Raw genomic sequence first — 27,848 nt, 5'->3', positions numbered from 1 at the left:
TATGCCCGCAGGGGCGCCCGCTCCAGCCCCGCCGCACCAGGTCCCCCAGACCCGCCAGTGACGACAGAGAGAGGAGGAGGAGGAGGAGGAGGAGGAAGAGGAGGAGGAGGAGGAGGAGGAGGCGGCGGCGGCGGCAGTGCGGAGAGGCGGGAGTCCGGGAGCAACAGAGCCCTGGCGACCGGCGGCTCCACCGACTGACCATCATTATCAGCACTTTTATTACCGGGGGACGGTGTGGGGAGGTTGAGGGGCGCGCGGCAGAACTGTCCAACCCACTCTGGAGTGCCCCTAATTGAGAGCGAGAAGACTCTCCAGAGGCGCCTTTGGAGTGGACGTGCCCCAGACGCACAACCGGACTCTGTGGTCCCGCGGAAGCTGCAATGTTGGGGATATTTTAAATGGCTCTTACTTGAGAGGAGGCGTGATTTCCACGTTCGAGCGTCTTCGCTCCCCACCCCCTCTCCGCACCAGCCAGTGCGCGCCACCACCTGAGCCTGGCGAGAGAGCCTGGGCGCACGCAGTCTTCAGCCTCTTCCTTTCCGCCTCTGGGGGGATTCGGCTCTGAGCGGGTCCGCCCGACGCCCCCCGGGAAAACTCTTTACTTTTTGTTTGGAAAATCGGGGCCATTTCTTTATTCATCTCTGGGTCTCCCCGGAGGAGGACAGGGGAGGGGAGGGCGTGCGCGGCGGGCCGGGCCGGGGGAGGGGAGTGCGGGGAGGGGAGGGGACTGGGTGTAGCCTGGAATTCTCCGTCCTCGTGCTCCTAGGCTGGCGCGCAGAAGCTCCCCGCGATAGCGCCGCCGCCACTCCCCGCGCCACCCCGTCGTTGGCCTCGGGGGTCGGGTGAGTGGGGTCATGACGCGCCGCGGGGGCTGCCCCGGGCACCTCCGGCGCTGAGCCGGGACGCTGCCCCGCCGCTCCGAGCCCCTCTGGCGGGGAGGCGGCGGGGGGTGGGGAGGGCGCACGGGGTAGGGCGGGGTGGGGGCGGCGCGGAGGCCGCCAAGCTGGGGGGCTCTCAGGGCCGGCGCGGCCGCGGGCAGGAGGGCGTGTCTCCGGCCCGAGGGGACCCTCCCGAAGCGCGGCGCGGGACTCCCCGATGGTGGTGCCGCGGCTCCGGGAGAGCACCGGGTCTCGCCTCCGCCGCCGCCGCCGCCGCCGCCGCCGCCGCGGGCGCCGCCACCACCGCCGCCGCCGCCGCCGCCGCCGCCCGAGCCCGCGCCGAGCGTGCGCCTCGCCCTCCTCCCGCGCCCGCTCTGCTCTAGGATGCTGCGGCAGGTTCTGCACAGGGGCTTGAGGACGTGTTTCTCCCGGCTCGGCCACTTCATTGCCAGTCACCCTGTCTTCTTCGCCTCGGCGCCGGTGCTCATCTCCATCCTGCTCGGCGCCAGCTTCAGCCGCTACCAGGTCGAGGAGAGCGTGGAGCACCTGCTGGCGCCCCAGCACAGCCTCGCCAAGATCGAGCGCAACCTCGTCAACAGCCTCTTCCCGGTCAACCGCTCCAAGCACCGGCTCTACTCGGACCTGCAGACCCCTGGGCGCTACGGCCGGGTCATCGTCACCTCCTTCCAGAAAGCCAACATGCTGGACCAGCATCACACCGACCTGATCTTAAAGGTGAGAGGGGGGCGGGCACGGGCAGCCTCTGCGGGCGCCGCTGCCGCGGTTGGGCTGGCTGAGCGCGGGGGTCCGGGCTGAGAGCGCCTCCTCTCCCATCCCAGGCGACTGCCGCAGGGGCTCTGCTGCACCGCGCGCCCCTCGAAGGCCGCCCGGAGCCTCCCAGCCTCCCGGGCGCGGAGCGTCCGGGTCCGGGCCCGGCCCTGCCCTGGCCGCCGTCGCCGCCACGCCGGCAGCCGCTGCAACAGTTGGGGCGGCGGCGGCTACGGTGCTGTGGTCGGTGCGCTTGTTTTGGTTGCAGTGGTCTTGGGGGCGGGGAGGCTTTGGGGTAACTGGGCCAGAAGGAACCGAACTAGAGAAGACATTCTAGAAAGTCCTGCTACTTGAAAACAAAATACCATCTTGGGGGGATTCAGAGACCCCTCTCCCCTGTCCTCATTTCTTCTCCCTTCCTCTGACCCCGGAGTGTTTTGGAAAAGGCTGCTCGGAGGGGCTGTGAACGGGATGGTAAAGAAAATGCCTCCCATCCACCAGAAAGAAGTGTGGTCCTGGAGAGAGGACAGGGGCTGCCCTGCTGCCCTCTTCCCCGGGCGAGGTAGCCATCTCTGACTTATAGGGTGAGAGAGAACGTTTGTAATTCGCAGTTGTTTCATCTTTCACAGTAGCTCCTCTCCTTTGAAATGCAAAAAGTTCTTTGGGAAATGAGGGATTCGACTGATGCACTTTCATTTGGGTGTATTTGGGCGTGAGGGTGAGGGGCAGAGCCAGAAGGGTGAGGACAGAAGCCAGGCTGTGTGGCCCTGAGAAGAGCACAGGAAACCGAGCAGCTGGTTACAGGGTGACACTCAAAGAAACAGGGTGTGCTGTCAGCGTGAGGTGGGAATTTGATGTAAAAAGTGAGGTTAATGGTGATAACTTTCAGGAAGTTCCTAAGAAAAGCAGAGGAGTGAGGACTAGAGTTGGAAAAGTGGAGACCTTGGGAGAGAAAAGCAGAAATAGGTGAGAATGTTCCATCCAAGCCCTGGTGGGGATTCTGGGTCTTGTTTACTTAAGGTACTCCTCTGGGGAGGGCAGACAGGAGCCAGTCCCAGCTGGAGCCCTGGGGCGGAGGGATGGAAGGTGCTGGTTTTGTGTGGGTCTCTGGTCCAGATCCAGGATTGGAGGCTGGTTAGATTTCTAGTCTACTTATCCCACCGGGAGTCAGCCAGTGAACCTGGGGGACTCTTTCCTTCTCTTTTACTCTACAGGTAACCCCCTAGAGATAAGCGAATTTTCCCCCCCGTATTTGTTGACATGTTATCAATCAGCAATTAGTAATGAGGGGAATCTGACTAGAGACTCAGTGGAATTAGGACCTTCCCACATTGGGTGGCTCGTGGTATTTTTAATGGCACACACATCATCACACATACTCACCACAAAACCTCAGTAACATTAATCCCGAGTTGTCTTCTTTTTTCATGATTATGCTTCCAACATCGAAGTGGGTTTTTATTCCCCCGATACTTTAGTTACCGTATTTTGACACACAGATAAATACTGCTCCAAATGCTTTCCCAAGAAAACATGTAGTAGTTTCATCATAGGCTTAAGGAAACTATAATTTAGCCAGTCCTGACATTTAGAAAGCTGCCCCGTCTTTTGATAGATGATCTACTAAATGATGTTTCTCTTTTTTTGTTTTTTGAGGTGATGTTTCCACTGGCTGGTTTTTGGGGGGTTTTTTTCCCCGCTAACCGTCATGCCACTCTGACGGGCAGTCACCAGTTCTGTTCACTCTCAAGGTTAATGAGACATCAACAGGCACATCAGATGTCTTTTCAACTGGACTGTTTCTCTCCTATTTGATTTTGATCTGTTCAGGACAGAAAACCGTATTAGAAGAGAAAGTTGGGACTGGAGAGCCAGGGAGGCTGGCTTTGCCTTCATATCTAAAGGGCAACTTTAAAGGACGGTGGTCTTGTGAGTGAATTGTTTTAAGAAATGGGATGTTTTTTCGTGTTCTAGGTTTCTGGGGAAGATCAAAACCAAGTGGCATAGTGGTCAGAACTCACTTCTAGCTGATGGGTCTCTGGTGAAAATGAATTCACAGAGCTTATGAAAACCCAGACTCATGAAACTGAGGGAACTGCCTTCAATTTTATATATCCATCTTTTTCTTCTTATATCCAACGCCTATATTTGGTAGGTATGGAGCTGGGGGACAGAAAAATGGACCCTCGGTAGTCATGGTACTGTAAAGTGTGGGAACAAGCACTTACTTTTTTCCTCTTTTTTTCTATTAGAGACATGAAAGATTTGTCCTTTACACAAGACGTTAGGAGTGAAAGAGTCACTGTTTCTGCCCTTACTGGTGTTATTCTGATACTTCGTTGTTGGCATCAAGGGTAGCAGTGACAGTTAACATTGTACACAACACCAGCCAGCCCCTGCCTGTTTTATAACAGCGCACTGGAAGTAAAGTGGACAAAGCATAACCAGGGTTTGAGGCTTTCTCATGCCCCACGACAAAAGTGAAGGAAGTTAACTTGCAAGGCTGTGTCACTCACTCCTGGTGCTCTGGGGTTGTACCCACTCAATGAAGGCGATCCTTCTTGCAATATTAGTCCAGCTACTTTCTGATCAAAAATAGACTGGGAAGGGATGATGACAAAAAATGAAAATCCAGGTTGTTTTTTTCAAAAACATAATTGAGAGTATCACAGAAAAAACTAATCCACCCTTGACAGCCCCAGCTGATCTGCTTTGGAGGAGCTGTCTCAAATTCATGCGAGCGACATGACTGCCATACTCTGACCTCTGCAGCGTTAGAATCTGACCACAAACTATGAGACGGGTGACTCTCCCTAGCAATGGTTTCCTCTGAAGCCTACAGGGCAAAGATGTAATTTTGGGTGAAAGTAGGTGGGGCCTGATGGTACTGGCAAAGGATCAACCATTAATTTCTGAACCCCTTTAAATACATGTTGATCTTCAAAAGTCTTCATTTCACTAGAATATTAAATTTAACTCATTACTGTATTTTAACAAAAATCCATGCTGTTCATCTCAGAGCAAATTTCAGAGTAGTGCCTCCCGAGCTTTTATGGATATGTCTCTTCCTGATCACCTAAAGTGAAGTGTAAGCAGGTCTTAGTTGATAACCGATCTGGCTGTGACCAAGTCAATACCTGATTTGTTCCATCTGTGTAAAGAACCAATTTAGCCCATTCCTTATAATAATGATATCACCTTTATAACAGCTTATAAGTTATAAGCATACAGTATGTTTAAATACATCAAACACCTAAGGGTAGGCAGGAGAAATGGTGTGATTCCATTTTACCGATGAGAAAACTGCGCCTTAGAAATTAACCGAATTATCTATGGAAAAAAAGACAAGGACAGGACTGTGACCCAGGGTTTTGACTCCCCGCCCAGTGCTCTTTTCACTATCATTTACTGCCTCCCATATGATAAACTACTTGAATGATTTTAAATGTACATTTTTGGTATCCAAATGAGGTATATTCAACCAAAGTCTCATCCCCACCGTATACCGTTGTTCTAACAGTGGCAGTTGGATCATAAGGACATTCTCTCGACTGATGCTGCCTAATGTCAATGGAAATCCACTTACACAAACTCTACATGCCCAAAGTAAAGCATAAGATACTTGTAATTAGCAATATACAAAGACAGAAAGATAGACTATTTTACCGGAAAAAAACCTCTGGATGATTGAATGCAGCGATTTCCTGTTTCAGTGCTGTTCACTGGCCAGGTCCAGGTGAATTCAACTCCAATGCACACAGTCCCTGGCACATAGTAGGCCTTCAGTAAATATCTGTCCAAGGGACGTGCCCTAGTTTGCTCAGACATTTACGTGACGGGCAAAGAAAATTCCACAGAAACTACTCTGAAATGTATTTTCAAAATGACATTTTTATGTGTACAACTTTATAGGCAGATTCTAAGGCTTCTCTTTATCCAAGATACCATTCTCCCTTTCTCTTTTTCCAAGATCACCTCTGTAGTCATATCAAAACACTTTTCAGTTTTGCAGTTGCATAGGGGCGTCTCCTTTGCATAACGTCCTCTTTTTCGGGGGGACCTCATAGGCTGTTTTATTCCAAACCAAGGGAAGGACACATACTCACTATGCAGACATTCTTCCTTTTACTGGGGAATCTCATTTTGTTCAAATATTCAGTTTCTACTTTATTTACACTTTTCATGTTTAATTATATTAAGGAGAATTAAGTTGCAGAATGAGATTGATAGAATTTAACTTGGAATTATTTAATTCAAGCTTTCCACGAAGGGCAGCACAACAGCTAGCTCCGGGTCACAAAGACCTGATAGTTGGATCAAGATCCCAATTTTTCCAAATACCGTCTCAGCACTTTCAGTCATTATAGGAATCGCCATTACGTCTTTCTCTACAGTCTAAGGATCAGCAAATTCCAGCCTACTTTTGAGCGTAGGAGTTTTTACATTTTTTAAAGATTGTAACAAAACAAAACAAAAACAAGGAAGAATATGAGACAGAGATGGTCTAAGACTCTCAAAGCCTAAAATATTTACTCTTTGGTCCTTTACATAAAGAAGTTCCTATACTGTATTCCAAAACCCCCTTACCGGAGCAATTTCAGGAAGTTAGTGCTGTTAAGTAATCTCTAAGGCAGTGGTTCTCAATCAGGGGCGACTGTGCCCTGCAGGGGACATTCGGCAATGGTTGGAGACATTTTAGCTCATCACAACCAGGGGTGAGTTGCTACTGGCATCTAGTGGGTGGAGGTCATGGATGCTCTTAAACATCCTCTGTGTGCAGGAGAGCCCCATCCAGCAAAGAATTATCTGGGCCCAAATACTGCTTGAAAGGGTTCATGTGCGTATTTCTTTTTGTTCTGCTAGGATTTTTTCATCTGCATTGATTATGTAAAATGAGAAATTGCCAAAGAGAAGTTCACATCCAAAAATCTTATAGAAGTTTGCCTGGGGACAAATACTACAACCTGTGAGGAGATGCTCACTTGGGCAATTGGCCAAAGACCAGATTTTCCAATGTAACCTTCCCCAAGATGCACTTATCTTGCTCTCCTAGAGCTCTGTCCTTTATGGTCTAAATCCCAATGTAGAGGAACCCAGGAAACTGAATACGGTCTAACTGCTTGAATGATAAAGCTGCTGAATTGCTGCTGGCCTTGGGACTTGTCAGAGCGCCCACTGCTGGCAGGCCTGACCCTCAGTCTGTAGCAGCCACCCACCAGGCCAGACTTCTCCTGACAGTATGTAAGACCCCACTGTGAACAGTGACCTGCCGAGGAGACAGGAGGCCGTGCTCTGTTGCCTAGTCCAGCTGCTTTGCCTTTCTGAACATAAAATGACAAACGAAGAGCTTGCATCCAAAGGACAGGGGATCAAAGACCCTTGGGTTTGGAAGGCACCTTAAAGGTCATCTCCGCAGACACCGGAATGTGCTCTTCGCATCTCAGGGTGCTTTGTCTGGTGACAGGTGCTATGATGCCTTGGGCAGTCCCGTCACTTCGATGAGTTATCCAGGTGGCATGTACTCTTAGAAAAGATTGAGGCCAGGCCTGAAAGGGCAGCATTCGTGCATCTGCTGGACCAGCCAGTTGCCTTTTGCACTTTATTTTTACACTAGGAGCAAAGTGAGGAGAGGGTGAGATCTCGTTTCATTCTCCTTGCATTTCATGGGAGGTGCATCCGAATAATCCAAGTTCAATATCATTCTAGGTTTGTCTGACTTCTAAGCACATGTCATTTGTGTGACTAGTATCCTCCAATACCCACGCTGTTTGTCTCATTTAGATTTGGGGAGCAATCTTTGACTTGCCCATGTAGATAAGCATTTGGAACAAACTTTGGGTAAACTGCTAATTTAAACTGAAATTTAAATATAAAGCTGTAGTGTGAGAGGAAGCCCACCTTTTTAATGACTCAGAGTATCTTGACAGATGCCGTATTAGAGTTAGAGAAGGATGATTTTTTTTTTTTTTTTTTTTAACGAACACAAAGACTGAACCTCTCAGGATTCACCAGACTTACGAACCTCATCCAACAGCTGAGCATTTAACCGGTGACTTCTTGTGATAACTAAGAGAAGGAGAAGTAAGCTAAAAGAAGTTATCTGTTTTCTACCCGAGAGGTTGCAGCATCCCTTGGCGCAGGAGCTAGGGGATCTGATCAGCTCTGACTTTGTGGTATATGCCATCTGGTACCTGACTTTGGGGCTCAGTATGAGCCCCAAGTGATACCTGAGATAGACCTGAAGCAGACCTTTGAAGTCACCTGCTTGGTAGCACATCACAGCAAGCAGGCCTGTCTGCCGCACTGCCTGTGCTGCTGCCACATGCCCGGAAGGCCACAGAACTTCCGAGGTATTCTGCCAGACTGATTTAATGACCAGCAGGGGAGGTGAGTAATCTCTAACCTTTAAAAGACAAGAACAAAAAGGAAAATCAACACCAGTTGTTATTTCATGTGGGAAGCTCTGAATAAGATGTCGCGCCTTCAACTTCCGAAGTCATATTTTGAACAAAAGAAGGCAGTGAGGGGACAGGGAAGTTATATTTATCTTCTTGCTCTCCAGGAAATCCTCTTGAGAATATTGTTTCCGGTGTTTTGAAAGACCCCCTTTGTTAGGTCTTCTACTTTAGGTTTAACTTTTGGGCTTCAAGTCCAGTCGAGATGAGGATTTGAGTGCAGGCAGTTACCTTGGGGCGTGATATCCAAAAACATCGGTAAGGAAGTGAGGACAGGAAATAGGGAGTAGCAGAAAGCCAGCCAAGGCAGTGTTCTCAAGCCAGTGTCCACTGTGGGCACCCAGGGCTCAGTCTCACTGGGGAACTCTGGGAGACACTGGATAACCTCCATCCAAGTTATCCCAACTGTGGGTGAAGGACCTGAATAATCTTCTTCCAAGTCTCCAGCCATCATTAGTTGATCCGGCTGCAGCCCGGCACAGTAAATAAATCTCTAGCAATTCCAGATGCTGTATGTGTTCCCATAATCAGAATTGTTTTTGTTGTTTTGTTGTTGTTGTTGTTGTTTTCCGGTACGCGGGCCTCTCACTGTTGTGGCCTCTCCCGTTGCGGAGCACAGGCTCCGGACGCGCAGGCTCAGCGGCCATGGCTCACGGGCCCAGCCGCTCCGCGGCATGTGGGATCCTCCCGGACCGGGGCACGAACCCGTGTCCCCTGCATCGGCAGGCGGACTCTCAACTACTGCGCCACCAGGGAAGCCCCAGAATTGTTTTTTGTTGTTGTTTTATAAAAGCCACAGGCAAAGAGCTGCAGGTGCTCACGGTGAGCGGCCTTGACATGTAGAGGTGAGTGTGAGTGGAGAGAATACAGGTGGAACCCTAAGAGCATCTGCACTAAGGGTCTTACACCCATCTAGAGACACACCTCTAGGAGTTTAGGGCCCACATTGCTAAGGGATGTTCATCCCTTCACTCAACAAGATGGCCATGACGCAGGCAAGAATGACCCAGCACAGCTGTTCAGTTATTCTTGAATTTGATAAGTAACTGCCATTTTCATTTTGGCCACTGGATGGTGCTAAAGATGGCTCCAAGCTGGACCTGGACGCCACCCGGATTTGTGGTTTCATATCAAGCCCTCACATTTGAGTGGCCTGTGTCCAGCCCCTCTTCCCTTCAGGAATACAAGAGGAGTCTGCAGGCCCCCCTTTCACAGCCCCCATCTTCACACATCTACCTGTGTTGCTCTCCCCCACTAGAAATGCACTCGCTGCTTACTATGAGGTCAGACTCACATGTGTCCTACTTTGTGAGGCCTTCCCAAATTCATGGCTCCCTCCCTCCCTTAAATCTATCTGGCTTGCAGTTGTACCCACATTCTTTAATGCTTAACTAGATACTGTTCTATAATTTGCTGTATTGTCATGTGATGCTTTCTCTTAAGATCATAAAGCTCTTCAAGGGCAAGACCAATGTCTTATACTCCCACATCTCTCCTAGAAACTAGTATAATGTGGAATGTACAGCAGGTGCTTAATAAATTGTTGCTGGTTGATGGCCTGTAGGATGGAAAACACGCTCTGCCTTCCCTATTCATTTATTTTGCTTGAATATAATTTTGCCAGGCAGCAAGACCATGTGATTTCTTTAGATGTGTCTTCACTTCTCATCCTTGATAAATTTTGGTTTCAAACTTGATGATAAGCAATAAGCATCCATTCTGCCTTAGGATCTGTTGGTACTTACTTTATATGGGGAGAAACTCACATAAAGAAAAACCAAAACCAAACGCCTGACCACCTCTTTTGGTTCAAGTAGTTTGGAAAGGTGTAAACTGACCTCAATCTCCAGTGGTCCATTCCCATTTGGGAGGGCAGAGCACTCTGCAGTTCCCAGCAAGTACCGTCAAAGTCCGCTCTCCACTACACGTGTCCTTATGTACATGAAGTAAAGTCTCAAAACATTGGCCTAACCCATACTCAAATGTAAACATGAAACACATTTTTTTTCAATCAAGGACGAGTGGTTTTCCCAGTTGTAGCATCAGTGTTCAAGAGATCACCATTCTGATGTCATTCAGCTTCGAATTTCTCAAGAGGGAGCCCAGGGTAACAAAGACTTGTTCTAAGAGGCGAACTTAAAAAACGATGCTGGTACAAAATCAGTGTATCTCTGGTGAGTTTAACAGAAACACTAGAACTGTTCATTTCTCAGCATTAAAGGGGAGATTCCTTTGCTCATTCTTCCATGGGCTCCACGAATTTGTCAAATACCATGGCTTTGTCAATTCCTTCCAATTGTCTCAGTAAAAACCGTATCTCTGCTATACGACTAGCATAAGTGCTCAAAAAGAAAATCTTCGTAATACTCAGTACCTTAATTTTTTGAGTTTTGCACTGTTGTCTCGTTTTTATTCTGGTTTTGGTATAGCATGTAGGCAAGTGGTCATACTGAGTAAACTGACTGCTCTTAGACTCTTTATTGCCCACACATCACCTGGGCATCTCGGGAAAATACAGATTCTGATTCAGCCTGGGGTGGGACCTGCAATTCTGAATTACTAACAAGCTCTCAGATGATGGTGATGTTGCTGGTCAGTGGAGCACACTTTGAGTAGCAAGGCTCAGAACCTCATCTTCCTGCTTGACAGGGCTTTGCACACAAAGGAAGCATTCACTTCTTGTACAGAAGTATCTCTGGAATGAAAACTCTGGGAGTCTGTGGGCTCCAGTTTCAAGGTTCTCTCACAGCCCAGCATGCCAGAAAGGGATTCTCCAGCAATTTAGGTGAGCGAGTTGATAACTCTCCTCTGTCACTTAATTTATATGACTACAGTGTTTCCCTGGGAAATCTTCCCCACAAGCCCTTCAAAGGGAAGAGTGTGTCAGAATTGCCAGAGATCAGGAGAACCAGGCCAAGTGATAGTAAGGCCCCTTGAAACTGTGAAATGTAAAATTTTGCTGACTGGGGGTTTTAGTCATTTAGGTCAGTGCATTTCTTCACCTTCCCTTGTCTAAAATTTCTTTTCATAGGGTTATAAAAGAAACCTACAATTATTTAGGATCGAAGAAAATTTCTCTACCTTCCTGGTTCTCTATGCCTAAACTCTTCAAACAAAACTAACCTCAGTTTAAGTGAAGATTAGCAATTTTTCTCAAATCTGAATATGTTTTGGAATTCCCTGGGAATTTTATTAATGTTCATATTCTGATTCAATAGGTCTGAGACAGCAGGCCTGAGCTTCCGCATTTCTAACAAGCTCCCAGGGCTACTGCTGCTGCTGCTGGTCTGAGAACCACACTGACTAGATCAGTGGATTGGTGGACCCGAAGAACCTTTGCATAATATATCCTGACTAATTAATGCCATTTAACTGCCTCCATACTCTAAAGCAGTGGTTCTCCACCTTGAGTAGGTATCCCCTGGAGGGCCTGTCTGAACACAGATTTCAGATCTCACCCCCAGAATTTCCAATTCTGTAGGTCTGGGGTGGGGCCTGAGAATCCGCATTTCAAACAGGTTCCCAAGGTGCTGCTGTTCCTGCTGGTCTAGGGACCAAACTTTGAGAACCACTGCTATAAAGCATCCTAGTAATTAGCTGCCAGGACTAATTCTAAAAGTGCAGTTTCTCTCTCTCTGTAGAAACCTGGACAACAGATACAGCAGGGTGAAAAAGTTATTTGTTCAGCCGTTAATTTTGAATGATGCTGTCATTCAAAGGAGACTACATAAGCCTGAACCTTTAAGTTTGCGGTTTAAGGCAAGCATATTGGACAGAGGGCCCTGCCCCTGCTGCCTGTCTCCAGGAGCTGGAGTTTAGGAGAAGGGGGCTGAGTAGAAGAAAGGACGCTCAGAGATGGGGGGGGAGAGAGATAACCCCCCACTCCACACACATGCAGTGTGGATGTTGTTACTACCATCAATGTGATTACCAAAGCTTCCTTCCTTCCAAAGACTTCCCACACAGGGTCACCTGCCATTTGCCTTTGCAGAAACATAATTTACATCAGACCAGAAGGCACAGCAGGTACAAATAGGAGCGACATGTTGTGTTTCTGAGACAAGGACCCAGCTCTGGTTGCCAGAGGTGAAGTGTCCATGGGGGGGACCCTGGTAGCTAATGTTCAGTTTCAACTACTGACCAATGTCAGTTCTGTTAGAGAGAGGTAAAGTAGAACTGGAGTGAAGTTCAGTAAGTACTGATTTTGGCATAGTGGAATTAGCATTGTTTCAGAGCCCCAAAGTTCTGTGTTTGAGGCTGTGAACCATCAAAGTGTCTGTGATAAAAGTCATTTATCCTCTCTGGGGTCTTCATTTCCTCACCCATAAAATGCGATCAGCAATATCATCATCATGGTGTTGGAAGACAAAAGGAGATATAACGTGTGTAAACAAACTTTGTAAAGTGCAGCACGCCTAAAGCCACACAAACCTCCCAATGTCTGCACTGAACGCACACGTGTTTGTCTGGGGCAAGAGAACAACCTCCTGGGGATTCCCAGGGGAGAAGACTAACCACCTTAGTCACTCAGTTGACACATTCCAAATCACCGTCTCCTTTTATAAAAAGTATCTGTACAGTCTGTGACTACCTTTTACTAACCAGAAGCTTTGTTGACATGGCCTCGTGCTCGCAGATGATGTAATATTACATCAGTCTATATTTTTACTTTGAATTACTCAAGGAGAATTTTAAAATAGCATATCTGATCACCCATCGTCTACACTTCTAAAGCCTTAGACCTACACTGTCCAATTCAAAAGCCACTAGCCACATGTGGCTATCTGATTTAAATTTAAATTAATTAAAATAAGAAATTCATTTCCTCACTTGCACTAGCCACTTTTCAGGTGCTCGGTAGCCCACATGTTCCTGTAATGGACAGGACAGATAACATTTTCATCATGAGAAAAGTTCTATCCGACGACACTGCTTTTCACAAAGAAATCACTGATGCATCATACAGCTTAACTAATAAGCAGAGGAATCAAGATGGAAACACACATCTGGCTTCTAAAGCATCAGTAAAAAATTAACTCCACCACATTGCCCCCAAGAAATACAGAAATAGATGAGCAAGGCGTGGCCCCTGGTGCCAGATGGCCTTGAAGTAGTATTTCAATCAGTAACAGAGTAAGGAGGAGCTTTCGGTTTCAGCTTCGACATGTAAAGAGCTTGGAAGTTGTCATCCCCATCCTTACAACAGGAAAAACCTAGAAGAACTGAAAATCAATGATTTTTCTCGAGCACATCAGAGAACTGAGGTCACAGGGCAAAGTGCTATCCGCAAATCCATAAAGGCATGGAAACAATCTGCTGACCTGGAGCGCGTGTCTCTGGTATAAACACTTAAATGGTAATCTTGACGTACTGCATGGAAACAATCTGCTGACCTGGAGCACGTGTCTCTGGTAGAAAAACACTTAAATGGTAATCTTGACGTACTGCATGGAAACAATCTGCTGACCTGGAGCGCGTGTCTCTGGTAGAAACACTTAAATGGTAATCTTGACGTACTGCTGGCAGGGAGTGGAAGAAAAGTAATCCTCCTGAAATTCACCTAGTCTTCTCCATAAGGAAGGGCTACTCTCCAGGGAAAAAGACTTTTGCCAGAGCACAATTCTGAAACTTTATCCTAGGTTCCTCCTTCCCACTGGAGCCCCCTTTAGCTTTTGTCTCACGTAAGTTGGGGATGCAGAGTCCACAGGTGTCAGGGCTTCAAGGAAACAGATTAGGAGTGCAGCAGCCAGGAAAGGGAGTAGGAGGCAGGGGAAGAAAACTATACCACTGGAGAAATATCTGTGAAGGTCATAGCCCCAAGGCACAGGCCCACTTAAAGACTGAGATTTCTTCAAAAGATTATATACCAAAAAAAAAAAAAAAAAAAAAAAGATTATATACCATTTACCCTCCCATCACCTTACCACCACACCAACAGGGCTCCAATATAATAATAGTGGATTATAGCTGAAGAGCTGTAAGACACAGACTCTCTCTGAGGAGGAGTACTTAGGAAAGACAAAGTTAAGCGGAGAGACAAAAAGAATGACAATAGAGAAATTTGAAGCTTCTGGTACCTATAGCCACAACAAACATTAAATACATCCAAAGTCCTAGATTAACATAAGTCCTTACTATAAAATTCTATTTACCTCAGTTCCTACTAACTGATACAACATGTCCAGCTTTGGGGAAAAAATTACAAGGCATGCAAAAAAGAAAAAATATATAGTCTGAAGAGACAAAAGAAGCATGAGAACCATACTCAGATATGACACAGATGTCAGCATTATCACACAAGAAATCTAAAGTAACTATGATTAATATGTTGTTGACTTTAATGGAAGAAGTGTAGGCAACATCAAGAACAGATAGATAATGTTAGCAGAGAGATGGAAACTCTCCAGATAAATCAAAAGGAAATGCTAGAAATCAAAACTTGTAGCAGAAATGAAGAATGGTTTTGATGGACCATCATCAGTACACTCAACACAACCCAGGAAAGAATCAGTGAGATTAAATACCAGATGAAAGAAACTTCACATATTGAAACACAAAGAGACAAAAGAGTGAAAACACCCCAGAACATCCACGAATTGTGGGACAATATCAAAATAACATACACGTAATTAAAATGTCAGGAGAAGAGAGAATGCAACAGAAGAAATGTTTGAAATAATAATGGCCAAGAATTTTCTAAAATTAATGATAGACACCAAACTACAGATCCAGGTATCTCAGAGAACACCAAAGAGGACGAGTATCCATAAAAGCACACTTAGGCATATCATATTCAAACTACAGAAAACCAAAGACAGAGGAAATCTTGAAAGAAGACAGGGGATTGGGGTGGGGGAACACCTTACATATAGAAACAAAGATAAGAACTACATTAGACTTCTTATCAAAAACCACACAAGCAGGAATAGTGGAATGAAATGTTTAATGAGTTGAAAGGAAAAAAACTCAGCAACCTGAAATTCTATAATTCCACAAAATTATGCTTCAAAGTGAAGGAGATACAAAAACTTTCTCAGACCAAAAAAAAAAAAAAAACTGACGGAATTCATTGCCTGCAGACCTGTTCTGCAAGAAATTCTCTTCAGCAGAAGGAAAATTACATAGATCAAAAACTCCGATCTATATAAAGAACAGTGTTAGAGAAGGAATAAATGAAGGTAAAGTAAAATCTTTTTAGCTTTTATTCTTAATTGATCAAAAGATAACTTTAAAGCAATAATAGTAACAATATATTGATTGACTATAACATATGGATAAGTAGAATGAATGTCAGCCATGTCACTAGGGACAGGAGGGAGGAACTGGAACTACTGTGTTACAACTGTACTACATATGAAGCATTACAGTATTATCTGAAGGTGAACTTAGATTAGGTATTGATATATATTGTAGGTGCTAGGGCAACCACTAAAATTTTTTTAGAAAAAGAACAAATGCAACAAATAGAGAATACTTACAACTATGGTAGATATTAATCCAACCATATCAATAGTTACTTAAAACATGAATGGTATAATGGTATATTCCAATTAAAAGGCAGTGACTATCAGAGTGGATCGAGAGAAAACAAGACCCAACTCTGTGTTGCCTACAAGGAACCCACTTTAAATATAAAGACTCAGATAGGTTAAAAATGAAGGGATAGAGAAAGATGTACCATGCTAACACTAAGCAAAAGAAAGCTATTATTAATTTAAGATATGGCTGACTTCAGAACAAGGAAAATTATCAGGAATAAAGAGGGACATTACAAAATGATAAAAGGATTATTCTCCAAGAAGACATAACAATCCTAAACATGTATACACCTAACAAACAGAGTATTAAAATACATGAGGCAAGAACTGATAGAACTGAAAGGAGAAATAGACAAACCCACTATTATAGCTATAGAGACTTCAACATTCCTCTGTTAGTAATTGATAGAGCAAGCAGGCAGAAAATCAGTAAGGATTTGGATGACATGGACAGAAGTAAGGGGCAGGATGTCTAATACTCTGGGGAGAGTCATGACCCAAATTTTATAACAACAGTTCTTATAGAAGTATAGAGGTTAAGTTGGAGAGGCAAGATATTGGAGAAGGGGAGATCCCCTCCTCCACCCAGGAGACTTATTTAAGTTTGTAAGCAAGAGGCTTTGAGAAGAAAAGCTGCAGAAAGAGAAAAGATGGGGGCTAAATTAGACCACTATTTTCCAAAATGTGCTTTAGTAAAAATTTCCTGTGATGCGGCAAAGAAAATTGGCTTCTGTGACCAAATAACTTTGGGAAACGATGCATGTAGTAGCCCCATATTGAATGCACATTAGCATATCAAAGGCTTTTAAAAGCTCCTCTGTAAAGAAATCTATTTAACTCTATCCAGTTCAGCATTTCTGAAATTTATTTGATCATGAATACTTTTTACTTTTTTGATGACCCTTATTAACAACCCAAGGAACTAATGTGCTTCAGAATACAGACTGAAAATACTATCCCAAAAATAGGGAGATGGTATCAATAGGATTTGAGGTTCCCTGGATCTGTGAGTAAACAAAGGGAAAAGGGTGAAGTTGGCTTAGAAGTTTCCACCTGGGTAAGCAGAAGGAGGAGAAGGATGTTAACCATAACAGGAAACAGGTGGAAAAACAAATTTGGAAGAAAAGATTCAGCTGTTGGATATATGCCAGTTGAAATATTGCCATAATATGTATTTGCAAATCATCAGGAGGCAGATGGAAATTCAGATATGGAGTTTGGAAGAGAGGTAAGACATTGATGTGAACTGGGGATTGGTCAGCATAAAAATGGCAAGCCAAACCATGGAGGTGGAACTCATTGCCCAAGAAGAGTTTATGAATGTGACACGATCAGAAGTGCCAGAGACAGAATCTTGAGTAGTATCAAATTTACAAGGCAGGTAAAGGTAGAGAAGTCGGTTAGATAGACACTGGAAAACCAGGTAGAGAGGTAGGAGGAGAGGAGAAAATTGTGTCATGGAATTCACCGTGGGAGAGAGGGAGGGTTTTGGTCAAACCACACATATTGAGCACCTTTGTTTGCCAGGCACATAATCGAGGACGCAGCAGTGAAGAAACCATGCCCATGCCTTAATGGAACCTATTGGATTCCCACGAAAATCTCAAAAATGCCTAACCATCTTAGATATGTTTAAAGTACTATTTTGACTTAACTGTGTGTATCTGCTGAGAGTTCAAAAAAATGAGGACTGAAAAGTAGTCACTGGATTTACCTGCTTAGAAGTCATTGTGGACTTTTGGTTGAGTGCTGGGATACAGTCCAGAATGGAGTGGTTTGAGAAGTGAGTGGGAGGTGAGGAAATGAAGTTAGCAAGCGTGAATCACTCTTTCAAGTGTAGCTGGAGACAGCATATGTAAAGAGCTTCTTAAAGAAGGGGAGCTATGGCAGAAGTTGGAAGGGAAGCGGGGTCAATGAGGCCTTTTTTAATATGGGAAAGACATAAGCCTATTTCAAAGCTCATGGGAAGGAACTAGTAGAAAAAGTTTGAGGCCATGGGAGAAGAGGGGATAAACAATACTAGGAAAAAGGAAAGGAAAGCCAGAACCCAATGGAAGCAATTGATCTTAGAGAGAGGAAGGGTCATGGCCTTGATTTTCACAGGAGGAGGAGGTTAGAAACGAATGGATGTGGGTATTTTTAGAGATATGGTGGCAGCAAGTTGAGGGTAATTTCCGTCTATGGCTTGGGGTTTTCTCTGCAAGATAGAAAACAAGGTCAGTAGCTGAAAGTCTTGTCAAGTGCTGAAGAAAGTGAGCGTTTGTCATTATAATATCTATGGGCTTGGAGGCTAATTGACAAGGGAATGAAGAGACTAGGTGGTAAACTGGAAACACTCTCTCTGGAATTTGGGTACGAAAGTGAAGAGACGGTCTCTTCCTCCCTTTTGTCTCTCTTTTGAGCTCACACTGGCTACATTTACATTTTAGAAGAATATGGATTACACAGAAGCAAGGATTTCTTAACTCCAAGAGTTGTTTGGCATCTGAATGGCTCATCAGAGGAGACTGAAATGACCTAGAATGGTTCAAAGAGAGGTTGGCATGATGTGATCTCCAAGGGTAACATGGCCTTAGAATTCTATCACGTATCTCAGTGGTCCTCAACCCTGGCTACATGGTAGAATCCCTGGAGGAATTCAAACATACCATGCCTAGGTCTCACACCCATAGATTCTCATTCCACTGGTCTGACAACGGGGTGGCCCACTCTAAATGTGGTCCTCACACTGGCAGCAGCAGCAACAGCAGCATCCCCTGGGACCTTATTAGGACAGCAGGCTCCACCCAGGCTCCATCCAGACTCCACCCAGACCTACAAGATCTGAATCTGTATTGTTACAAGATCCCCAATTGATCTGTGTACAAATTAAAGTCTGAGAAATGCTGGGCTAAAGCATGGCCTAGAGCAGGGCCAGTCATGGGTACTTTTTAAAACTCCCCCAGGAAATTCTAATGTGCAACCAGACTTGAGAACCACTGCTACACAGAAAAAGAGATCCTTTTGAAACCGTATTAATTAAGCTCATGTGATAAAATGTCATAGTATTACACACACACAGAGAGTGCACGTAGAAACCGCTGAATCCAAACAAGGCCTGTAGTTGAGTTAATAGGATTGTACCAAGTCAGTTTCATGCTTTTTATCATGTACTGTGGTTATGTATGATATTATCATTAGGGGGAAGGTGAGTGATAAGACACATGGGAACTCTGAACTGTAGGTACAACTTCTTGTGAGTCTTAAATCACTTTAAAAGAAAAAGTTAAAAAGAAAACATTTTAAGCTAAGAGAACGCCTGCCCAGGATAAGGAGCAGCTGTTGTCCATCATCATCTAAGAAATAAACGGGCTCCATCATTCATTCGGAGCGGAGCCATTGGAGGATTTAAAGCAGCGGGATGACAGGTTTGGATTTGTGTTCTAGAAAAATAAATCTGGTGGCAGTTTGGAGGATTGACTAAAAGCAGAAAAGATGAGTTAGGAACCTGTTTCTGTCATCCAGATGGATTATAAGGGCTAGAACCAAATCAGGAGCAATGGAAATGGAGCACGAGAGGATGGATTTGAGAGATTTTGGAGGCAGAATCCACAGGACGTGATGAATGATTCAAGGATTCGTCAACCTTGGCTGTGTGTGTAGGCCCCTGGGAAGCTTTTTCAAATACAGATACCTGGGCCCTTGCCAAGGGATTCTGATTTAAAGGTGTGAGGGGGAGCCCAGGCATCTGAGTTTGTAGAGTTCCACAGGTGGTTCCCATGGGCAGGGTTGAGAGCAGCTGGCTCCGACTGAGGAGGCGGGAAGTGCAGGGGAAACCTCACAGGTTTTCAGTCCAGTCGTGCTGGAACCACAGAGGATGACGAGGAGGCAGCAGAGAGGCAGCCAGGATAAATTAGGGAGGTAGCCCTTCCTCTTCCATTTGTTTTATGTTGAGTAAAACTGTAAGACTCTGAGTTAAAACGTGTAAAGCCATTATCCTTGCAACCTAGCTGTCTTCCCATGGCTTGTCTGAACATATATTTTTTAAACGAAAATAAAACCTTAGTTCGTTTGTGCCATCCAGACATAACTTCAGCTTATTTAAAAACAACGACAGGGACTTCCCTGGTGGCACAGTGGTTGAGGGTCCGCCTGCCAATGCAGGGGACGCGGGTTCGAGCCCTGGTCCGGGAAGATCCCACATGCCGCGGAGCAACTAAGCCCGTGCGCCACAACTACTGAGCCTGCGCTCCAGAGCCCGCACGCCACGGCTACTGAGCCCACGAGCCACAACTACTGAAGCCCACGCACCTGGAGCCCGTGCTCCACAACAAGAGACGCCACCCCAATGAGAAGCCCGTGCAATGCAATGAAGAGTAGCCCCCGCTCGCCACAACTAGAGAAAGCCCGCGCGCAGCAACAGAGACCCAACGCAGCCACAAATATATAAATAAATAAATGTATTAAAAACTAAAAACGATGATGGCAGAAATTAACACAACATTGTAAAACAACTATACTTCAATTTAAAAGAAAAACCAACGACAACAGCAACTTTCTGTTAACCCCAAATTTTGAAGGATTTATACAAACAAGTCTTCAGGAGACTAGGCTAAATGCTTTGAGAACAAGGTGAAATTTCTTGTTTTTACTGCCGTTGGCCCCTCTGCACATTCTGGAAGCCCCTCCCAACCTTTCTCCCAAATCCACGCAGATGCTGTTCCCGTTTTCCTGTGAACAAGTCTTTCCTTTGGGGTTGCTGAGGCTGCTTTCTGGAATCCATCCAAAAGCTTGCTCCTGCCCGCCCCCTGCCCTCACCGCCACCACCACATCTCCTGGGTCACCAGGCCAGCAGGCGCAATGGAGCCTCCGCAGTCAGTGCTCACTGCTAATAAGCCCCCGGATTCCATAGAAGGGCTTCTGGGGCCGTGCACCATGCCCTCAGAGCTTCAAGTCCGAAGTAGCCGATGGCTAGTGGTTTATCTTTTTCAGGGTGACCCGCCAATGCCACCAGTCTCCAGCTCGTAAAAACAATCTGGGGTTTCCCCACTGAGAGCTGTTTGCTGCCTATTGGGACCTCTCTTCATAAAGCTGTGTGCAAAGCACCATGAAGGTGTTTCCATCTCAAAATGGTCTGTTCTTCAGCATTTCTGTTTTCCCCATTAAAGACATTTTTGACCCTTTTTAACTTAAAAAGAGAAGTTACAAAGCTCACCGATATCCATTATAATAGTGCAGAAGCACCTCATAACATATAATAAGCACATTACAGAGTGTAACAATGATTTAAGTGGTTAATGTGAGACGGAAAACACTAAGGTGACATTTACAGGGATACTTCTGTGTTTGTGTCTCAGCCTTTACCAGCTCTGTTATTTACAAGGTAACAGAGTAATGCCTGGGCTCATCCATTTCTTAAATGAACCCGAACTAACTTTGAGATCTGCAGGCTGGTTTATATTGATTCTGATAAAGCTACTTCAGCATGGAAAAGGGGAGAGGAAATAATAGACTCAGAATTTAAAAATCTCCTTATTCCAAATTCCAAGGTCCTATTCTTTCTAGAACTGCCTATATTAATAACTGCCTGTGTATTCCCTTGAGAGCTGGGCTGGAAAAGCATTACAGGGCTGTTTTGTTTTGTGTTTAAATTGTCACAGCATCTTTACTTTTAGACATAAAAGTACATATACTCATTGTAGCAATCACCATTCCCCACGTGTTCTGGTACCTCTTGCTTGTCTGTTGGCCTTTTTGTTTGTTTTGCTTTCCCCCCCACCCCACCCCCCGAGTATTTGAGAACTACCTAGTTCTTTTGCTTGATCACTTCTCAGTACTTAACCAGGCTTTAGGCCATGCAAGTGGAAGCTGTTTAAAGCATGCTGGTGATGCCAAGGCGATTTGGGCAAGAGTGTGTTGGCTTGTCCAGAACGTTTCTGCCTTAAGTACTGTGTGCCTGCACTGTGCTGGGAGTGGGGATATAACAAAGAATAAGACTCAGAGAGCTCAAAGAAGATGTCCTTATAATATGGCAGGTGATGAGACAGATGTGTCCACACGCAGGGGACCAGAGAGGACCTTGTCTGCATTTCCAGGGCAGGCTTCCTGGAGGGGGTGATGCCTGAGCTGAGTCCATCGCTCCTCACAAGTCCAAAGTCCCAGAAGGGAGGGCTGGGGACCACAACTAGGCTGCTCACTCGGCAGCCCTTTCCAAAGCAGCCTCACTTTCTTATTAGTCCTGCTCTGCAGCAGCTTCTCCCCCTAAACAGAGAACATGGCTCTAAAAAGTGCCCTGCAGATCCTTCCTGCCTCACATCAAATAAGGCACTGCAAAAGATCATGCTTAGGAAACCTTGCCATTGTGCCTCCCACAAAAAGAGAAATGCTACTTCTCACAAAGAATAAAGCCCTCACGTCATGAGACAGGCGGTAGCTTTATGACAAGGCACCACTAGACAGCCAGGGAGAATATGGGATTTCTACGCATTAAAACCATCATGTTCCTCGTGACTAGAAGCTCACAGGTGATTCTGATTGAGATGGGGCGAGGCTCCAACATTTACTAAGAACCTGTGATGTGTTCCTCTGCCAGGCACTCCATCTACGTTGTCCCATTCAGAAACCAACAGCACTCTAGACAGTAAGCCCATTTTGATGATGTGGAAACTGAAGCTCAAGAAGGGCATATGCTCAACGTTACCAGGTAGTCACCAGCTTGGCTGGATGTGATCACGTCTGTGTGGCCCCAATGTCAGGCTCTTTTCAGCACGCCAGGCTGCCTCTGGGGCTCTTCTGTTTGGCTTTCTTTACAAGCCAGCCCCACTTGTCTTGAACTTACATATTCTCTTAAAAATCAATAAAGAAAAGACCCAACAACCCAATAACCAAAGGGACAAACAGCTCAGACAGGCACTTTGGAAAAGAGGATAGCCAGATGGCTAATGAGCATATGCAAAGGCACTAAGCTTCAGGCATCATGGAAGTGCACATTAAACCAAAATGACGTACCAGTACACACCCACCAGAATGGTAAAAAATGTAAAGACTGATATACCAAGTGTTGCCGAGGATATGGGGCAACTGGAACCCTCATACATCGATGGCGGGAATGTAAAATTGTACAATCACTTTGGAAAACTTAAACCAAATATATGCCTACTCTCTGCTTCTGAAATTCCACTCCTGGTCTCTGTACCCAGTGGTATGCTGAGACTGGCTCCCACTGGCTCTTGAAAGCTGACTGGGCACACCTCTTCCTAACCCACATCCCCTTGGTAGCTTGAAACTGGTCATGGTGGCGGTATTTACAAACCGTACAAGTCAGAGCTACTTTTGTTAGAGAACTTACTGTTACACATTTCCCAACACACCACTGCATATACCTGAGAGAAATGAGTACAGATGTCCACAAAAGGACTCGTACAAGAATGCCCATCGCGGTTTTATTGATAACAACCCAAAACGTCCACCGATAAGAGAATGAAAAAATACACTGTGGTATGTTCATGCAATGAAATACTATGCGGCAAGAATTAAAATACAAGCTATAGATAAACACAACTGGGATGAATCTCACAGGCCATGGGCTGAGTAAAAGAAGGCAGACACAAAAGAGTACAGCTGACCTTTGAACAACACGGGTTAGGGATGCCGACCCTCCGCACGATTGAAAATCCATATATAACTTTACAGTTGGGCCCCCCAGATTCGTGGTTCTACATCCACAGATTCAACCAACCACAGATCATGTAGTACCGTAGAATATACTTACTGAAAAAAACCCGAATGTAAGTGGACCCACACAGTTCCAACCTGTGTTGTTCAAGGGTCAGCTATACATACTGCATGATTCCATTTATTGCAAACTCAAGAATAAGCAAAGCTAATCAATGTTGATAGAAGTCAGAATAACCTTCCCCTGGGGGTTGTAGGGGTATTGACCAGAAAGGACACAAGGGGGCCTTCTGGGTGCAGCAGATGTTCTGTGTCTTGATCCAGGCAATGTTTATATAGGTACGTACATATAAAATTCATTGAGCTGTACACTTAAGATTTGTGCACTTTCCTATATACATGTTATACCTCAATAATGAACACTGTACACACATACACATTCTATTCAGTGACCCTGTTAAAAAGGCGGAAGCGTTAGACCACCATCCCAGCAGAGCATCCAACAGTGCTGAGGACCGACATGAAGAAAAGCAGTCTGAATCTTGGCAGGCAAATCAGCTCAGTTTTACTGACATCTGACACACCACCATCATGGAGACTCAACACCTGTACTGGCAGCACATACTCCCTGGGCACATCACTGCCTGGGAAGGAATCCAGTGAACACATCAGCTGTCTCTCCCACACACCTACCACCATAACAGCAGAAATCCAGAAATGTAAAGATAGGGACTCTCATCCAACATGGGTGACATTCCAGCACTTGCTGTCAACAGAGAACACTGAAGCCTGAGACCTTACCTGCTGACATGTTCCAGAAGCATGCAAAGAGGCTGCTAACTGTGTCTCTGAGTGGTTTTTTTTTTCAAATAAAGGAAAGCCAAAGAAATGCCTGCTTCCTTTACCATCAGCAAGAAAGATGAGAGATCATGTCATCTCATAGTTCATTCCTGGCAGGATGTAGGCCTAATCCCTTCTTGAGGGGTTACCGTGCATTCTTGTCACCAATATACACTGGACCCAACATGTGATTAGCTATAAACCTTAATGAAGAGAATGAACTCTGCCCCAAATGAGGGAGAAGTGCTGTTGGGAGCATCTGGACATTTACATTCATGAACATATCAGAGCCACTTGAGAAATATTTGCTGCATACCTACTGCATGCAAGTTGGCAACATCAAAGAAATGTGTCCACCATCAAAAGACAATATGAAGAGAAGCTCAAAAGATCATAAATTTACTCCCTAAGGGTTGAGTTTTGACATAACCATTACTTGAATACACAAGAAACTGGGGGGTTGGTTTTAGAATGCTTTAGTATTTTGAGGAGACTTGGAAACTCTAATTCCAGAGGCTTTGAGTGTTATTAGACATCTTAGTTTGGGTTTCCCCAGAAGCAGACCTTAAAATAAGAAATCAAGTAAAGGTAGTTTATTTGGGAGTTGAAGGGCAACCAGAAGGGATGCAGGGCAGTGAGACAAAGGGGAAGGAGCCTCAAAGGGTATGTGATCAAGCAGACGAAGGCTGTGGGCAACTAGAGCACAACCCGCTGGGGAAGCTCTGGGAACCAGTTTAAAACACACTCACCCATGAGTAATCCCACCCATGGGGAGGGAGCTGGGTATTTCTATGCCAACTCCCATCTGTCATTGCTTGAGGTCTGCTCCCAGGGGACGTTAATTCCCCAGAACTTTTGGCCTGCCAAGCAGATGGCAAAGTGGGCTCTCTGACAAAGAGGGGTGGGTACTGGGATTCAAGGTTAGGTAGGTATGTTCTCAAGAGCTAAGGGCTGGAGGATATGAACAAGGTGCCAACCACATCTGCTACAGAGGAACTTGAAGCAACTGGCCAAGAACTTCTGCACTTGTATGGTCTATGACTGCACTTTACAATCATACACACAGAAAAGTGAAAGGCCACACATCGGCTAGACCTGCACATCTATAAACATGCAGTTGATAGACGACACATTAAGACCCAAACGTAGGAAATGCAGTTCAAGTGTTTAATCAGTACTGCAGATTTTAAAGTTGTCATCGGCTTCTGCTACCTGACTTACTCCCTGGGCTAAGCTGTCCAAATCTGTAAAAAGGTAGAGACATCAACCTTCTGCCTCCTTCACGCCAGTATGACTACTCACTGTGGTTCAGATCTTCATTTCACCAATGAACTAGTTACTGCATTAATATTTCAGTCCAGTTCCCCACCTCCACTCTCCAGTTTTCCCATTCCAGCTACCATGTTGCAGACAGAGTGATCTTCCTAAGACACAGTTCTGATCACCTCATCCTCTGTTTGAAACCCTTCACTGGCTCCCAAGTGCCGACAGGACAAAGCCTGTCTTCCAGGTTCAGCAGACAAGGCTTCGTGTGGTTTGGACCTTTCCTCTCAGTTCCCGGACCAGCCTGAATCACTTCCTTTTCCCCGACATCTGTATTGTGCCCCGAGATTGCCCATGCTGTAGCCTCCACCTGATATAGTCTCCCCACCAGTTCCAGAACCCATGCCAAGCCTCTGCCTGTGGTTAATTTCTTGTCATTCTTCAAGTGCTAATTTAGAAGTCACTTCCTCAAGAAGACGACTTCCCTGGTGCCAGGAAGGTTGGTGTAGGTGCCCTTCCCTTAATATCCAATATTTCTCCCATCTTAGGACTCCATGCAGATTTTGTAATTGCCTCTTTGCTTGTCTGTATCTCCCATAGTTTGAATGCTCTGTGAGGGCAGAGCCATACCTATCTTGTTCACATGGCTTTATGTAAGATTTACAAATAGTTACTAATACATATTTGTTGAATGTGAAAATCCTCCCTCATCTGGCCCGTCTCCTCTCCAACTTTGTATTTCATTGTACCCCCCACTGCTACACACACACACACACACACACACACACACACACACACACCCCAACATACTAGACTCCGTGTACTCTCCCTTTACTCCTATTATAGAACTGTAGCACTTTACTTCACTCTATGGTTTGCCTGTGCTAACCAATTCTGACAATCTGCCTAAAGTCCCTCTACAATAAGTTTATTGAGGGTAAAACCATGTCAATATTCTTTATCTCCCCAGGGCTTATATTAATGCCCAGCATAGTGTAGACACCTAGTACATGTTGAGTAGATGGTTCACTGCTTTAACTGGTGATGAAATGCCTAAGACTTTTTCTGTGTGACCTCTAACTCCCAACGAAGCAAAAATGCTCTGGCCTCCCACCTGCCTGCGACCCATCACAGTCTTCACATCTGCGAGCCTTGAAAAATTTCATCAGCCAAGTCTGAGCGCCACTGTCGGCCTTAAAGCAAGATAGAATCACCCAGAGTGACACCTTTGGACATGGAAAGCAACCTCGGCTCCTGGCTGGACGAAGCCACATGTCAGTAAGACAACCAAGGGGAAGCTATCTGTCAATTCCAGCAAGGCCAGTGTGCTCAGGGCAGGAAGATGGAATGTTCTAAGGGTACTATGGAGATGCACTCCACCTCTGCAGGAGTGAACGGAACTAGGCTATGTGAGAGCTGAATCTTGCAAAACATCAGAGCCGTGACATGGAAAGAAGTTGCAACGGTGGGAAGGTAGGTGTGGTTGGAAGTAGATAGAGACGGAAGGAGTTTCTCCAGATTCCTTTCCCAGAGGCCTGTCTGATGACAGGATAGCATCACCTGCAACAGTCTAGGTTCCATCAGCAGTGATGGGTCTGCAAACCAAAGGACTGCCATCTCATGCCCATTGTGAGGCATAAATGGATGAAATCACATCAGTGCTTACCCCCTCTGAGACCCCCATACATAGGGAGAACATCCTGCTTTGCTTATGATGGTCCCACTCTATGCCTGGTATTCCTGTGAAATTACCAGTGCCCTCTTGCACTCTCAAAAGTGTTCCAGGGCTTCCCTTGTGGCGCAGTGGGTGATAATCTGCCTGCCAATGCAGGGGACACGGGTTCGAGCCCTGGTCTGGGAAGATCCCACATGCCGCGGAGCAACTGGGCCCATGAGCCACAACAACTGAGCCTGCGCGTCTGGAGCCTGTGCTCCTCAACGAGAGGCCGCGATAGTGAGAGGCCCGCACACCGCGATGAAGAGTGGCCCCCGCTCGCCGCAACTAGAGAAAGCCCTTGCACAGAAACGAAGACCCAACGCAGCCAAAAATAAATAAATTAATTAATTTAAAAAAAAAAAACTGAGGGCTTCCCTGGTGGCGCAGTGGTTGAGAGTCCGCCTGCCGATGCAGGGGACACGGGTTCGTGCCCCGGTCTGGGAAGATCCCACATGCCATGGAGCGGCTGGGCCCGTGAGCCACGGCCGCTGAGCCTGCGAGTCCGGAGCCTGTGCTCCACAACGGGAGAGCCACAGCAGTGAGAGGCCCGCGTACCGCAAAAAAAAAAAAACAAAAAAAAACAAAAACTGAGACATAATTGGCTATAACATTATTTAAAAAAAAAAAAAGTGTTCCAGTTTGCATGATAAATTATATGGTCACCTACATGGACAGCATTAACACCAGGGCCAGAATCTTCAAACAGACATGACACTGGATATAGGTACATGGGAGT

At 45.7% G+C, this 27,848-nt stretch overlaps 1 protein-coding gene across 1 annotated transcript in view; it reads left to right on the top strand.

Annotated features, from left to right (window-relative positions):
- Window positions 1-1,217: 1,217 nt before the first annotated feature.
- PTCHD1 (patched domain containing 1) overlaps window positions 1,218-27,848 on the top strand; it is a 52,408-nt gene continuing 25,777 nt past the window's right edge. The window contains exon 1 of the mRNA XM_027096708.1: window positions 1,218-1,613. Within this exon, the coding sequence (XP_026952509.1) occupies window positions 1,263-1,613 (351 nt within the window). The 5' untranslated portion in view covers window positions 1,218-1,262. The remainder of the gene's footprint in view (window positions 1,614-27,848) is intronic.

Source organism: Aethalodelphis obliquidens, unplaced genomic scaffold (genome assembly GCF_003676395.1).
Source record: "Aethalodelphis obliquidens isolate GAN/ISIS:26980383/991018 unplaced genomic scaffold, ASM367639v1 scaffold107, whole genome shotgun sequence".
NCBI lineage: Eukaryota > Metazoa > Chordata > Mammalia > Artiodactyla > Delphinidae > Aethalodelphis > Aethalodelphis obliquidens.
The sequence above is the reverse complement of the archived record's forward strand: the minus strand, read 5'-3'. Positions and strand labels throughout refer to the sequence as shown.